At 45.7% G+C, this 16,688-nt stretch overlaps 1 protein-coding gene across 4 annotated transcripts in view; it reads right to left on the bottom strand.

Moving 5' to 3' along the window:
- KATNA1 (katanin catalytic subunit A1) overlaps positions 1–16,688 on the bottom strand; it is a 210,729-nt gene that overhangs the window by 35,239 nt on the left and 158,802 nt on the right. For all 4 annotated transcript variants that reach the window (XM_030198056.1, XM_030198054.1, XM_030198057.1 and 1 more), the window contains 2 exons: positions 16,381–16,507; positions 1,940–2,074 (listed from right to left, as the gene is read on the bottom strand). In XM_030198056.1, the coding sequence (XP_030053916.1) occupies positions 1,940–2,074; positions 16,381–16,507 (262 nt within the window). The remainder of the gene's footprint in view (positions 1–1,939; positions 2,075–16,380; positions 16,508–16,688) is intronic.

A 16,688-nucleotide genomic window follows, 5' to 3' on the forward strand; every position in this document is an offset into this window, starting at 1 on the left:
CTCGACGTCATCACGTTGTGACGCGAGGGCGGGGCAGACACTCATGGGCAAACAGCGATCTACACAACTATATCTTCCGGCTTGGGCTTCAGGCTTCAATAAAATGTTGGAGGTGCGTTTTATATAGAGAGATGGTTTGCTAGTTTGTCATGCTTTTAATTCTCTTATTTATTATGTAGGTATTTATTATTTTTTACCTTCCTCTCAGTTTTGCTCCTTTGAATTGATTTTTTGTAGTACTTTTGTTGTTTTCTGTTCTCCTTTTTAGTAATAGCTGTTGAGACATATATCCATAATGTTGTGATAAGCCTATGTCATCATTGGAATGCGTAGGTATGTCAGTGGAACACACAGCATCTTGAGCTTTCTAAGTCATTTTTAAAAGATTTTTAAGGAGCGGGTTTACTTGGGTTTTGTTTGTTTTTTTTGCTTTTATTGTGAAGTTGGAGGCTGGAGAAGCAATTTCTGTTCATTAAGCTTTATAAAGTGACCAGAATCGGTCTTTTTAGAAGGTTTTTGAGCATTTTGCTTAGTTTTGTCTTCATAGTCCGTTTAATGTAATATTTTTGCTTGGAGTAATTTTTTGTGTGCAGTATTTTTTGAATGGAGCAATCATGTTTTATAACTATTGATATTATTGGTGTGTCACATTTTGACTTAGTAGAGGAAGTGATATAAAGCATGACCTAGATACTGTGATCGGAAAGCTGTTGCTGCACGTTAGCGCTGCCATCTGTATGTTATTTGGAAGTACTGCTGGGTGAGTTACTATTAGTCAGTTTTTGTGTGTTAAAGTTGTAACATATAGCTGTTCCTTACTGAATTAAAATTTCTCCAACACCAAGACATGTATTCTGCTTTTTTGGATTGCCTAGTGCATTATCTACAGATTACTGATTACTCTACATCTATCCTGTTGGAATGCTGATATGCCTGCTGCACTTTCCCTGCACATTTAAAGAAGTTAGAGCAGTGTTTTTCAACCAGTGTGCTGTGGCACATTGGTGTGCTGCTTCTGGTCCGCAGATATGCTGCAGGAGTTGAGGGTCATTTATTAGTAGGGCCAGCTTAATTTGTGCTGGAACGAAGTACCTTTTAAAAGTCTCCTTGTCTGTAGCAGTCAGTGCCCGCGAGCTGCGATTCATACAGCCGGCTTGCGCCAACCCCAGAGCCTTTTCTTTGATGTAACTTCCTGCTTCCACTTAAGCGGGAAGTTACGTCAGAGAAAAGGCTCCAGGGTTGGCACGAACAGCCTGTATGAATAGCTGCTTGCTGCCATCAACCTCTGGAGACAAGAAAATTTATAAAAGGTGTGTGGGGGGGAGGGGGTGTCAGAGACAAAGAAGGATTCCTGGTTGTTGGCTGGAGACGGAACAGGAGGGAGAGATATTGGACTATTTGTGAGGATGGGGGGGTGGAAGAGAAGGTAAATGCTGGACTATTTGGTGGGGGGGAGAAGGTAAAATGCTGGAACATGTGTGTGTGTGTGGGGGGGGGGGGGGGGGGGGGTAGAAGGTAAAATGCTGGACTATTTGTGGAGGACTGACTTGACAATTTTAGCACCATGTAAGTGTGACGCGAGACAAAAAAAGTTTGAAAATCTCAGAGTTAGAGGATGCTCAAACCTCAGGTCTATGGAAGTGCTCCAAAAAGGACTGCATTCTGGGTCTGAGAATCTTCAAGGACCTTCGCACTATTTTCACAGAATCCTGGTGTTGCTCATTTGTGGCTGAGTGGGAATAAAACTCAAATGCGCAGGACACAACTGTGTGAAGAGAAGGCCATGCATGCTGAGAAATTTTACATTTAGTTCCGAGCTCTTGGAGAACTGTTCTGTCTCAGCAATGTGCAATGAAGCCACCCACTTGTGTGCCCGACTCAATCCTGCTTGTTAAGAAAAATTATAGGAATTCCAAGAGTGATTTATTTTAAACCTGACCTGATGGTAAGGGAATGTAAATTCTCTTCTCCAGACGTCGTCTTAGGGCCTCATCAATATCCCAGGGAAAGTTAGTAGCTGCAAGGACCATAACCATTTTAGAAGGGTCCTCATTTTCTGACGCCCCACCAACACCTACAATAAGAACACAGGAAATGTAATACATTACTCTGTAGAACACTAGCCTACAAATGTCAATACAAAAAAAAGCATGGAAAATGGTCATCGATCAGTAGTTCCCAAACCTGGTCCTGGAAGCACCCCAGCCAGTTAGGGTTTCAGGATATCCACAATGAATATTCATGAGATAGATTTGCATGCACTGCCTTCCCAGCACACAAATCTCTCTCATGAATATTAATTCTGGATATCCTGAAAACCTGTCTGTCTAGGGTGCCTCCAGAATCAGGTTTGGTAACCACTGCCACATATTCTCTTTTTATATAAAAAGGCAGCTTGTTTGTATCATCTATCTCCCAAGAGGAACAAGCATGCATGGTGGAATGCACATAACATGCACTGCTAGATGACTTCCATCAGTATAACAGAACAGCTGGAAGCAGGGCCAGCCCTAGCACTAGGCAACTGCCTAGGACAACACAGACAGAATATGACGTGCATTTAGCCCTTCTGGCGCACAGACCAAAGGGTCCCGCCTCTCATGCACTCTCTTACTGCTCCTGTTCCCTAGTGGTTGGCATTTCTCTCTCTCCCTCCTCTCCTGCTAACCCCCATTTCCCCTCCACAGTCCTCCAAATTTGTCTGTCTTCACCAGCCGAGGCAGCGTTTAAGCCAGACTGCTTCTGGTCAGCCTCAGGACCAGCCAGAGGCAGCAAGTCTTAATTACTGCCAACACACAGACACGTTCAAAGGACCATGGGGGAAGGGGGAAGAAGACAACGACTGGATTCGGGAGGGGGGGGAAGGGATGCTGGACTTGATAATTAATATGAAAGTCTGCATTTTATAAAAAAATTATTTTCAAAAATTAATGGAGGGGGTCAGAGATTGGGTTGGGGTTACAATAGGGGGCAGCACAGCTGAAGTTTCTCCTTTGGCCTCAGGTATCCTTGATCATCCCTGGCTGGAAGCAAGAGAATGTGGGAGTCTTTGTGATGAAAGGCTACTAAAAGAACGTGAGTAGAAGAGGAATTCTAGGGACAATTATGTATCGTTTCTGGTCTTATATCTGTCAAGCCCTAACAACTAGAAAAACAATGTATGATTGTCACTGGAAATCCTCACTGTTTATGAATATACATTTACAAAATCAAACACTTGTACAAATGTTTCTTGTGGCAGTTAATAACCCAAATACAGAATTCTACAATGTACAACTAATAGCCCACAAATTGAGATGGGATCCATTCAAGAAGGCCATGAAAATAATGAAACAAGGAGGAAAGCAGAAGGGAAGGAACCTCATGACATAGATCTTACCCTGGGGATTTTCAAACTGTTAGTGGGCAGCGCTACTTCTCAACAGAATCAGAAAAGACATCAGACTACATGATACTTTACTACGAACAAATATTAATTATGAAGGATCAAAAAAACACATACTTGATTGGCGTCCTATAAAAGCTTTTTAACATACACCATTTTTTCCATTAGAATTCATGTAGTACCAATGTAGCTCTTTTTTGTGACAGTTGGAAGCGTTTAGTGCTTTTAAAGATGGCAGAATGGGCTAGCCCAGTGGCAAGGTTGTGCACTGCCATGCAGAGAAAATTGGGTTTGATTCTCAGCTTATGTCTTCTGCTCTCCTGGGCAGCCGGAGACAGACCAAGTCATAGTTATGTACTAGTGCAGCACTTCTCAAACTGTGCAATGGATTGTCTGTGCCTACCCCAGCTCTGAAGGGCGCCGAGGTACAGCCCTACCCTCAGACTCTGGGGGAAGCTTCCTCTCCCGATGCTGAGAGCAGTACCGCATGGCTCAATGTACATACGTGGTGATGCGCCAGTGAAGATTGCTCTAGGGGCAGAGCTTGGGCCTCAGGAAGGAGTTGAGGCTGAGCTGCTCCCTTAGCATGGCCTGGTACTGTTCAACAAAGGTAGGCATCGGCAAAGGCTGGAGAGCTGGATCAGGCTGGGAAACAGTGTCGAACCAGAAGCTGGGACCTAACTACCTGGAAACTGTTGCCATCGGTACCTCCACTGAAGAGAGGGAGCATCCTCTAGGCTTCCGGTGATGCTGATGTCCTGGAGCTCTTGCCCAGCCAGGGCATAAGTGAAGAAGATACAATCTGCTTCCCAATTGGAGATTGTGCATTTGCTGATGGCTACCCCCATCCTATTTGGGTCAAAAGAATCAAAAAGCTGGGTGGACTCTAAGGGCTTTAGTCCGTGACAAATAGAAGGCTAAGGCTCACTTGCAGTCTAAGGTATGCATTACATTTTTGCCAAGATAGGCATGTGGTTTCAGGAAAAATGTTGACAGAACAATTGACTGGTTAATATGGACTCTGAATTTAGGGTGTGTGCGAATAATTACTCTGATGTGATGAAATTTTGTGTAAGGTGGATCAGTTACTAGGGCCTGAAGCTCACTTACTCTGCAAGCTGAAGTGACCGCTACCAAAAGGACAACTTTCCATGTCAGATACTTCAGATGACAGGATTCAAGTGGCTCAAACAGTGGGAGATTACACGGGGGGGGGGGGGGGGGGGGGGCTTTGTCAACAGCAAACCCCTCATAAAAACAAACAACTAGAAGCTGTACAGAGATGGGCTTGGGCTTACCGTGTAACCTTAGCCTGGAACAGAACTGTGTTGAGACATGCGGCAAAAAGATCCACTGAAGGGGTACCTCACTCTAGGAAGATTATACCGGCTATGCCCATATTGAGAGACTACTCGTGAGGCTGCATTACACTGTTCAGTGTGTCCACCAGGCTGCTGTCCTTCCCTGATATGTATATGGTTCGCAGGACCATCCCGTGAAGGAGGACTCACTGCCAGATCCCTATCGTTTCCTGACACAAGGGGTAAGAGTCCATACCCCTCTGCTTTTCACACAGTACATTGCAACCTGACTACTTTTGAATGAGAATAATTTGGTTCTGCAGCTGATCTCTGAAATCACCTTGTGTGTTTCAAATGGCCCTCAGCTCAAGGAAGTTGATATGTCACTTGTGAAGTCAGTCAACATGAGCTTCCCAAACCAGGTTGGATGCATCAGTTGTCAGTATCTTATGAGGAAGCAGAATTTGGAATGGTAGTCTCCCTGTTGAATTCGACTGAATGGTCCACCAGAGAAGAGAGGGATCCAACTTCGACTGAATGGTCCACCAGAGAAGAGAGGGATCCAACTCTGACTGAATGGTACCCCAGAGAAGAGAGGGATCCAACTCTGGAGGGACCTGGATGAGCCATAGGGGTGACATGCACCGTGGAGGCCATGGCCTAACAATCTCAACATCTGTCATAATCAGCTTGCTGCTTCGTATTTGCTAGGCGATTGCTATTAAGGCATCCACTCTCGCCTGAAGCAGGAAAGCCCAAGCTTGCACTGTATCAAGCAGAGCTCCTATGTACTCCAATCGCTGCACTTGTAGAAGGTGGGACTTGGGGTAGTTTAACAAACTTCAGTAGCTCCAGCACCCGAATAGTTCTCTACATTGACTCTTGCACTTCCTCTCCCAATATGCTCTTCACCAGCCAATTGTCCAGGTAGGGCAACATGTAAACTCCCAGTCTGCAACTACTGCTAGACATTTGGTGAGTACACTGCAAGCTGAAGCGAGGCCAAAAAGCAGAACATGACACTGGCAGTGGTGTTTCCCTACTCAGAATTTGAGATACTTCCTATGACTAGTGGGTGTAGGTATCCAAGTCCAGAGAGCATAGCCAACCCTCTTCCTGAATCACGGGAAGAAGGGTGCCCAGGGAAAGAATCCTAAACTTTTCTTTGATCAGAAATTTGTTCAGGGCCCTTAGGTCTAGGATGGGACGGTATCTTCCCCCCCCCCCCCCCCCCCGTTTTCTTGGACACAAGTACCACCTGTAATAAAATTCCTCCCCTTCTTCCCCTGATGGCATGGGTTCAAGTGCATTGGCCTATAGAAAGGTAGAGATTTCCTCTACAAGTACCTGCTTGTGTCAAGAGCTGATGAATGATGCTCAGTGAGCAATTTGGTTGTTTCTGATGCCAATGAAGTGTAAAATTGACATGAACTATTTGAAGAACTCACTGGTTGGAGGTTACAAAGGGCAACCTTTGATGAAAAAAACTGAGCTTCCTCCCTACTGGAAGGTCATTCAGGACAGTAACTCGGACTGAGGCTATGCTCTCCTGAAGCCAGTCAAAAGTCTGTCACCCTGCTTTGACTAGGGAACCGGCTGGGGCTTCTGAGGGCGGGACTGACGAGGGCAAGAGTGCTGGGGCTGCTGGGCAGAGCAAGAAGGTGGCAAAAAACTACGCCTCTGAGAGTAGTAGGTCCGTCTCCTAGGCCCACTTGAAAATCTCCTGGTTGAGAAGGATGCAGCTGGAGGCTGTTGACAGAGGAACTGAATGGTGTCAGTGTGCTTCTTTATGAAGATGGTGACCTCCTCCACCTTGTCCACAAAAAGAATCTCCTTAAAGTATATCCGCTAATCTCTCCTGAACCATTGGTTATAAGACACAGACATGCAGCCATGAGAATTTGCACATTGCCACACCCATGGCAGAGATTCTGGATGCAACGTCAAAAGTGTTGCCAAGTGCCCCAACCACATATTCCAGGTGCTTACTGGCCAAGTGGTGAAGTTCAACCTCAAGGAGAGAGTCTTTGAGACTAATCGTACTGTGTAGCAAAGACTTCAAGTAGATGTGGGCAATAAGCATCAAGGCCTGATAAACTTTCCTCTCAAATGAGTCTAGTATCCAAGCCTCTCTACCTGGAGTAGCTGAGGCATGGAACTCATAGCTCGTTTGAGCTATGTCAATTACCAAAGAGTGGTGGGGCAGCTGAGCCCTCTTGAATCTGTGAGCCTTCTGGATATGGTACTGCATATTCACCTTCTTAGGTGCAACCTGCACTACAACAGTGCATCTTTAAGGATAGGGTGTAATAGAAGCACGACTTCTTTCTTAAGAGGCGACTCATAATCCAGAACAGACATCTCTGCTCTGGGTCCCTCCTCCGTCTCCAACTTAAATGGGAAGGCCGAAGCAATCCCCTTCACAAAACCTATCAAACAGAGACCCTCAGATGGAGATTTACACCTCTCGAGGGTGGGGGAGGGATCAGAAGGGACCCCATAAAACTCCTCCTCAGAGAAGTAATGAGGGTTCTCTTCTGAGTCCTATGAGAGGTCCCAATCAGACTCCTCAAAATACTCGGACTGAACTAAGTCTGTGCCTGCTCCGGCTCAGTGAAACCACACCCATGCCCCCAAGCTTCCTCTCCCAGTGTGGAGAGCAGTACTGTATGGGTCGACAGACACCCCCAGTAGCGTGAAGCTTTAACATCTGCACCAGCTCCTGCCTGAGCATGGTTTGGTACTGCTCATCGAAGGTAGGTAGGTATCGGCAAAGGCTGGGAAACTGGGACAGGACAGTCTGCAAAGGAACCAATGTCAAACCAAGCAGGGAGAGTGCTCCTTCTGGTGCCAGCACATCTCAGATACAGGTGGATGCCAATACGCTGGTGCTCCCAGCACTGTGTGAAGAGGACTGATGCTTGTGCTTCTTGGGCTTCCCCCGAAGCGGAGCATCACAGTCCCTCAATGTCGACAAGGATGTTGAACTTGTATGCATCCTCAGTGTCTGGTCCAATGCTGACCAATCCCAGGGCAGACTATCAGTACCTCCGAAATCCCGGTGCATTCTCAGTGGTAGCTGATATCTGGGCAGCCACTGAGATCGATGCTTCCGGTGTTGGTGCCGATGAATCAGCCTTCAAGGACCCAAAAAGTCTCTCCTGCTTGACCTGACACACCTTCTGTGTCCTCAACTGCATTTTCAAACAGAGAGAACAGGAGTTAGGGTCATGGTTAGACCCAAGGCACCAAGTGTGCAGGTTTGTCACTGAAATCACACAATTACATTGGGCGCACCTCTTGGAAGTCATTTCTTGGACATTGTTGTTAGAATCACAGCCAAATTAAATTCCTCAATTTTGGACAACAAAGTGGCAGAGCCTAAATTGAGGTTGGTACTCAGACCTATCGAGCCACACAAAAGATAGAAAAATTGAAGGGCCAAAAACACTACGAGGGAAAATAAGAAAAAATGAAATTAGAGGCAAAAATGAAGAAGTGAGGAAAAAATACCTGCACGGGAAAGCAGAGAAAAGAGCACTGAAGGGAGACCATGAAGATGTGTTCTCTCTATTCCGTGGAAAAAAAGACTGAGGGACCTATGCTCACATGTCAGGTGGGAAGACACCTGTGCATTCATGGCGAGATGCTACTAGAATTGTCTTGAAACATTTCCACACCGGGGCTCTGTTGGAAGGTGTCACCACATGTGAGACCTGCTGGCAAGATGCTACTAGAAGTTTCTTGAAACTATACGCTGGTCATCATCCACATCGGGGCTCTGTCAGAAGATGTCACCACATGTGAGACTTGCTTGTCCTCGGATAAAAGCAACAAAAGCTATATTATCATCCTGTTCCACTTCCAAAAAAAGAAAAATTAGTAAATCATCAAAATATCCATATGTGAAGATGAAAAGATGAACCTTCTTTTTGTTCCTGAGTTTTACTTAATTTCTATGGCAATTTTAGAGTTTGAAAGCTAATAAAATACCCTAACAAAAAATAAAAATTGAGACAAACCAACATTCCTTCTAAAGGGATCATGGATTTAATTTACTTTCTGTGGTACAACCAAAGCAATTTACATGTATTACATGCAGGTACTTTCTCTGTCCCTTGTGGGCTTTACAGTCTAGGCTTTGCATCTGGGGAAAAAGAGGGCTAAGTGATTTGCCCCAGATCACAAGGAACCACAAAGTGAGTCAAACCCAGCTCCCCAGGTTCTCAGCCCACTGTGCTAACCATTAGGCTACACCTGCATTCTAGTAACAAAGATTCCCCCACTTCCACTCTGAGCACCAATGCACTCTGCAGGTGCAGCTCCCACAGTCTCTTCCTCTTGACTGTCCAATAAAAAAAAAAAAAACAACAACAAAAAAACCCTCACAAAATAGGACTCTGCATCCAGCACTGTGATTTTTTTCTATCATGAATTGGGGGGTGGGGGTGGAATCGCTGGGCAAGAGCCTGATAACAAAAGCTGAATTGCTGTTGACATCACATTAAAAAGAAAACATGAACAAATGATAAAGACAGGTTTTTGCATGACTCTTAATTCATGAGTAGCACAAATATTTATGTGGTTGCACACTTGCACAGTTTAGAGCAGAGGTTCTCAACCCAGTCCTCAGGTTACAATGAATATGCATGAGCTAAAATTTGCATATGGAACCTGTGGTTAAAAAAAGGAAAACACAGGGGAACCACAGTGCGGTAGCACTTAAATGCCCGATGCATCACAGAGTAGCTAAGAGACTGGGAGAATGCTGAGGTTTGGTTCTGGACTAGAGAGCTGCACGGTTTCCGTCCCCGCGGGAATCCTGCGGAACCCGCAGGATTCCCGCGGGGACGGAGGCAGTTCCTGCGGGGTTCCCGCGGGGATGGAACCAGTTCTGCGGGGTTCCCGCGGGGACGGAGGCAGTTCCTGCGGGGTTCCCGCGGGGATAGAACCAGTTCTGTGGGCTTCCCGTGGAAGTGTAAGCTGCACCTGCACCAGCCTCTCATCTACCGAATACCAATTTATTTGAGTGCTGTCTCCTCCTCCTCCTCTTCTTCCTTGCTTTAACAGCATAAATGTGGAAAGTCTTCCATTAAGGAGGTGGTAGAGTCACAAATGATGACGGAATTCAAAAAGGTATGGGATGAACACAGAGGATCTCTAATTAGAAAATGGAAGTTATATAAAACCTAACCTTAAATGGCTGCATGTGTGTGGATATGTCAAGTGACACTTAGATGGTGACTCTGACTGTGATGAACTAGAGCTGATACCTGGCAGACTTGTATGGTCTGTGTCTCATACATGGCAATCTGGTGTAGGATGGGCTGGAAAGGGCTTAGACAGCAACTTCAGTGGCTGGAACATGAGGACAGTGCTGGACAGACTTTTACGGTCTGTGTCCCACAAATGAGAACATGAATAGGCTGGAATGGGCTTCGATGGCAACTCCAGCAGTTGGAACATAAGGATGGGGCCAGATAGACTTCTGTGGTCTTTGTTCCAGAAACACGAAAGAAAAACCATAATCAAGTATATAATATCACACTCGTTGATTTAATGATGAATTGATCATGAGTGTGACTATTGGGCAGAGTGGATGGACCATTCAGGTCTATTTGCTGTCACTTACTATGTTACTGTTAATCCTCTTTGCTCCCAGGCTGGTGCACAGACCTCAGCTCTGACACAGGCACGAGAATCAGATGTCACCTGACCTACTGGCGCGTGCATGTGGCGGCCTCTCAGCACACACTGCCAGTGAATCAGAGACAAATCTTACATGTGCGCACCACAGTGTTCCAACTTCCAACTTCCATTCCTTCCTTGCCTACAGTGCTGTGGCTCAAATCCAGAAAGGGAGCTGACTGGAACTTTCTTTTATGTACTATTAAATTCTTACGGGGATGGGTGGGGATGGGTTAAATTCTTGCGGGGATGGGTGGGGACGGGTTGGGATGGTTTAAATTTTTGCGGGGATGGGTGGAGATGGGTAAGATTCCAGTGGGGATGGGTGGGGACGGGTAAGATTCCAGCAGGGACGGGCGGGGATGGGTAAGATTTCTGTCCCCGTGCAACTCTCTATTCTGGACAGAAGGAGGAATTTAAAGGGAAATTTAGGTTTTAATTATAGAGAAGAAGTGATTTGGTTTAAGTGAGGGAAAGAGTTAACTGCTGAAAAAAAGTGTTTTGTTTAGGCAATTTTATACGGTTTGTCAAATTTGGGATAAAAAGCTTAATAGCCAGGTTGGTTAAACTGGAGACAAAAGCAAGGCTTTTCTAAAAAGAGAGGCAGAATTACTCAAAATATCAGTAGTGGACAACCATTTGAAGGAAATTGTTTATTACTGATAACTGAGCTAGTTCTGGCCGTGATAAAAGTATTTAAAGCTGAAATTTAAGCCAAAGGTTTGAAGTACAGTGATTAGAAACTCAGAGAATGTTCAGAGAGCAGTGCTGCGATACAGTATAAAAACAAGCTGCAGTACTGAAAGCTGCTTTCTCACCATAAGAACTTCCAGAAGAAAAGCTGTATTAGTAATGCTACTTAAAAACTTAGTTGGAATATTAAAAAAAAAAAAAAAAAGAATCAAGCCAAAGTAAAAGCTGAGTCTGCATAGTCACACAAGCACACTAAAGTTGGTTTGGTAGTCAGTTCAGAGTGAAGAAAGTCGAACCTAGGTTGTACACATTTTTTTCCTTCCTTCAAATGAGAAAGGTCTATAAAGGAATGCAAATGTATTTTAAATAGCCTTTAAAGTTAATTGCACTGTAGTTAATGCTTGCACTGAAACACAGCCGTGAGAACCATTTTTAAAAGTAGTTTCATTTAGTACACTTTGATGTTAAAAAAATTATTGCACCGCAACAATACTGGGGTAACACTCCGTCCTGGTTTCAGAATGTCACACTATATGCTACATAGAAACCGTTATACTCCAACAATTCCTGACACTTTTTAAAAATATTTTTTCAATGCTGTGAACAATGGGAACACTATATTAATGGTGAAAGAAGTGCTCAATCAATAACATATCCCTCTGGCTAGTCAACAGGAATGATGATATGTTTCACGAGCATCACTGCACTTCAGCCCTCCCTGCCTCTTCCATGAGACTAGATGTTAAAATAAATATTGGTTTCAAGCAGTAGATACTTAGCTGCGGGCTGGTGCTTATGTAACTGCTCTGTTTCTCCGTCTATAGCCAGAAGCTGTGGTGCGTGTAAATACGTGAAGTTAAAAGCTCGAACTAATGTTCATCAATGATGAGTCCATCATCAATCCTTGCTCCAATTCTCATCAATTCTCAGCACCCCTGGTGTTTCGTCAATGTTGGCGTCCTCAGGAGAATCGAGATTCAACTGGTCTTCCCTTCCGATGTAATATTTTCATCTCCAGATGGAACATCCTCCACTTCCATGACCTGCTGAGACGCTTGAACTAAGGACACCAGGGACAGGAGGTTGTCTGCCCTTGTCTCGGGAAGATAAGCTCGACCTGTCTTCGTGTCCAGCAGTGCTTCAATGAATTTCAATTTTTGGACAGGAGTGAGATGGGATATGGAGTAATTTATTACGAACCCCAGCAGCTCTAGCACCCGAATAGTCATTCACATAGACTCCAGAGCACCTTCCTCCGAGGTGCTCTTCACCAGTCAATCGTTGAGATAAGGAAACACATGTACTCCCAGTCTGCGTAGCGATGCTGCGACTACTGCTAGACACTCTGTAAACACTCTGGGTGCAGACGCCAGACCAAAGGGCAATGCACGGTACTGAAAGTGCTGTGTTCCCAGCCGAAACCGAAAATACTTTCTGTGAGCTGGAAGTATCAAGATGTGCGTGTAAGCATCCTTTAAGTCCAGAGAGCATAGCCAATTGTTCTCCTGAATCATGGGAAGAAGGGTGGCCAGGGAAACCATCCTGAACTTTTCTCAGACTAGGAATTTGTTCAGGGCCCTTAGGTCTAGGATGGGACGCATCCCCCCGTTTTCTTTTGCACAAGGAAGTACCTGGAATAGAATCCCAGTCCTTCTTCCCCTGGTGGAACGAGTTTAACCGCATGGGTCTTTAGAAGGGCGGAGAGTTCCTCTGCAAGTACCTGTTTGTGCTGGAAGCTGTAAGAATGAGCTCCCGGTGGGCAATTTGGAGGCTTGGATTCCAGACTGAGAGTGTATCATAACCGGACTATTTGAAGAACCCACCACTCAGAGGTTATGAGAGGCCGCCTTTGGTGAAAAAACATTAACCTCCCCCCCAACCGGCAAGTCGTCAGGTATGGACACTTTTACAGTGGCTATGCTGAACTGGAGCCAGTCAAAAGCTCATCCCTTGCTTTTGCAGGGGAGCAGCAGGGGCCTTAGGCACATGCTGTTGATGAGAAAGAGCGCACTGGGGCCGAGTTTGAGTAGGCTGTCGAGAAGCCGGAGTGTACCTACACCTAGAATAGAAATAGGGAGCACTCCACTTCCCACCAAAAAACCTCCTAGTTGAGGAGGTTGTAGCAGAAGACGCCCGGCGGGAGAGAGAATCCATAGCATCATTATGCTTCTTGATCTGGTCAACAAGATCCTCTACTTTTTTACCTAAAAGGTTGTCGTCCCCCCCCCCAGCAAGGTACATCCGCCATCTGCTGCTGGACCAAATAATCCAGGTCAAAGACACGCAGCCACGAGAGTCTGCGCATCTCCATACCTTGAGCAGCGATTCTGGATGCCACATCAAAAGAGTCATAAGAGCCCCTTGTCAGGAATTTTGGCCACGCCTTCTGCTGCCTGACCACCTGGCGAAAAGGTTCGGCCTGCTTCAGAGGGAGGGCATCAACCAAGCTAGACAGTTGCCTCACCGAGTTCCGCAAGTGGACGCTTGTGAAGAGCAGGTAAGACTGGATTCGGGCCGTGAGCATAGCGGCCCAATACATCTTCCTCCGAAAAGAATCCAAGGTCCTAGCTTCTCTGCCTGGGGGCGCCCGAGGCATAGTCTCTAGTACTCTTGGCTCTTTTGAGGGCAGAGTCCACCACCATGGAATTGTGGGGTAACTGAGACCTCATCAACTCAGGTTCACCGTGGGTCCAATACTGCGAATCAGCCTTCTTCAGGATCAAGGGACTAGACAGAAGGAACGACCAGTTCCGCATAAGGACTTCCTTCAGTACCTTAGGTAAAGGAGCCGTCACAGCCTCAGGTGGAGAAGGATAGTCCAGGACCTTTAGCATCTCAGCCCTGGGCTCATCCTCAACCTCTATAGGGAAAGGAATAGACATAGCCATTTCCCTGATAAAAGGAAGTAAAGGACAGACTCTCCGGAGGAGATAGTCTCCTTTCAGTTGGAGGGGAAGGTTCAGAGGGTATCCCATACGACTCAGAAGAAAAGTATCTGGGATCTTCCTCTGACTCCCATGAACGTTCCTCTTCAGTATCAGATAAGACCTCTCTCAGGGCACTCCGAGACTGAGCCTGCCTCGACGCCGAGGATCGACGTCCTCGATGGCGATGTCGAGAGGCCGATGCCCGCCTGGACTGCTGCGAAGCTTCCTCCACCGACATCAAAGGGGAGTCAACCTGGGTAGCAGCTGACACTATTGCCTCAAGTGGCACTGAGGACGGGGACCTCACCGCAGGTGAAGGGCCAGACGCCACTGCAGCAGACAGTACGGAAGGCGCAAGCACCCCCCGACACCGAAGCAGACTGGCGCAGCAGTCCTTCCAGAAGCTATGGAAGCAGGGCCCAGATGCACTCGTCGAGAGTCGCCATTGGAGAAGGCTGCGGGGTCAGTGGAACAGCCGGTGGTAGAATCTGCTGAGGTTCAGGAGCAGGCACTGGGCTGCTAGGAGACCGACGAATAGGCACCTCCTGTATAGAGGGGGAGCGGTCCCTCTATGTCCCGGAGCTCCCGGCACCACGTCTAGAAAGAGATCAATGACTGTGCTTCTTCGCCCGATGCCCATCATCAAGACTCCTCTCGGTACCGATGAGGACAACGTGGAATCCTCACGTCTCCTCGATGCCTCACTGCTCTCAGCGCGACTTGGTCTCTCAGCAGCCATTACCTCTGCTCCCAACGTCAATGCCTCCCCTCGATGTCGACGCCAACCTCTGTATCGATGTTGAAGGACCGGATCAAGCCCCAAAAAGTTTCTCTCTCTGGGTTTCTTGAGCCACTTGGGTCCGTTTCTTCATATGAAGACACAGACTACAAGCAGCTGGGCTGTGGTCAGGCCCAAGGCACTGGATACACCAGGAATGGGTATTGGTACCTGAGATGGTCCGGTTGCACCAAGTACAACGTTTGAAGCCACTAGGTGTCTTTGATGACATGGAAGGAAAAACGGCATCTGCAAAATCAAAAGACGCGATTGTGCCAAAAGAAGGGCACACAAAAGAGGGGAGAAACCTGACCATGCGGCCTAAAGGCCAGCCGCGTCAAAAAACAAAGTAAACTTAAAATCAGGGAAAAAAAGAAGCTAAACAGGGAAAAAACTATGGGAATTTTTTTTTTTGAAAAGCAAACAAGAAAAAGCAAAAAAATTGCTCTAAAGAAAACTCTTTTCCTGGGCCTCAACAAGGAGCACAGAAGGAACCTGCTGCATCTCGTTGCGGAGAAAGAAAAACTGAGGAGACGCGTCTGCGCATGCGTAGTGCACGCAGCACACGCACCAGAAGACAAAATTTTGTTTATTTTTGCTTTTGCAAACTTCCGATTCCCGGGTCAACACAGACGTCGACCCACATGTGAGAACAAGCAGCCTGCTTGTCCTCGGAGAAAGATTGTTGTGGAGGAAGAAGTAAAAGTGAAAAAAGAGACCAAGTTCCCTGACTCAGAGAATATAGAAGAAGCAATTTATATGAAGTCTGATGGAGTGGAGGAAGAGACAAAAAAGTTGAAGAAATCCAATTGGCTGACTCAGAAACCTTAACTGGTTGACCAACAGGTGGCATAGGGTGGTGGTAAATGGAATTCGCTCGGAGGAAAGGAAGGTGAGCAGTGGAGCTCCTCTCAGGGGCCTATTCTGTTTAATGTATTTGGAAAGGTTTGCCTTTTTGCGGATGACATGAAGATAGCCAATACAGTGGATACCCTGGAGGGAGTAGAAACAATGAGAAGGCCTGTTGTCCTCAGAGAATACGTATGTTCACTTATTTATGGAAGTTTTTGTGTTTTACGCGTTGCAATCGTAGCTTTAATTTATGACTTATGTTTGACAGTCACTACCCCTGAAGCAGTCTGCAATAGGTGAAACATGTTGGGCTATTTTTAATAAAAAAGTGCTCTACTTCATCATCTGCGATTCATTCTCTTCTACTACTGGCTGTGGATCTTACCTGCCCATTTTGTGCTAATACTATCTAGTGACTGACATCTGAAATGCTGATCTTGGACAAGAAAAATAATCCAGCAACAGCTTATTCTTATAAAGTGCTATTCAAAGATAAAAGCCCAATAGTCTTCTGAAAATTACTGAGAAGTTTCAAATGCTGTACCTTTTCCTTTTTTTCAAATAAGAATCTGCTAGGTGGTCCACAAAATAGTGAACTCTGCAACTATTTTACGCATCACCCTCATACTTCATGATTGGGCAAAAAACATGGCTCAAGTTTCTTGCCCAGTTTCTCTGACCATTTGATTGTCTTTGTAAAAATCTTAATGTAAACTAGCTTGAAATCTTGCCAGGTTTTCCAGGTTATTATTTTACCATCCATTTGAATGAGCAGTTCCGCCTTTACCCTCCTGCTGGCTTCATGCTCTTCTGATGTTCCCCTGCGACTGCAGATAGAGTCTATCTCATCCACGAATATGGTTGTAGGTGCATAAAATCGTGCCTAAGGGGGAAAACGAAAAGAAGAAAAAAAGTAGCAGAGCATTTGTATGAGCATTTTTCTTTATTTAACAAAAAGACAAAACTATGGATGAGAGTTATTAACATATGTTAAAAATAATGCATATTTAATTAAAATCCCATTACACTCAATGGAGCCTATTTTACTAAAGGGTCCTTTTACT

The sequence above is a fragment of the Microcaecilia unicolor genome, chromosome 3 (genome assembly GCF_901765095.1).
Source record: "Microcaecilia unicolor chromosome 3, aMicUni1.1, whole genome shotgun sequence".
In the NCBI taxonomy this organism is placed as follows: Eukaryota; Metazoa; Chordata; class Amphibia; order Gymnophiona; family Siphonopidae; genus Microcaecilia; species Microcaecilia unicolor.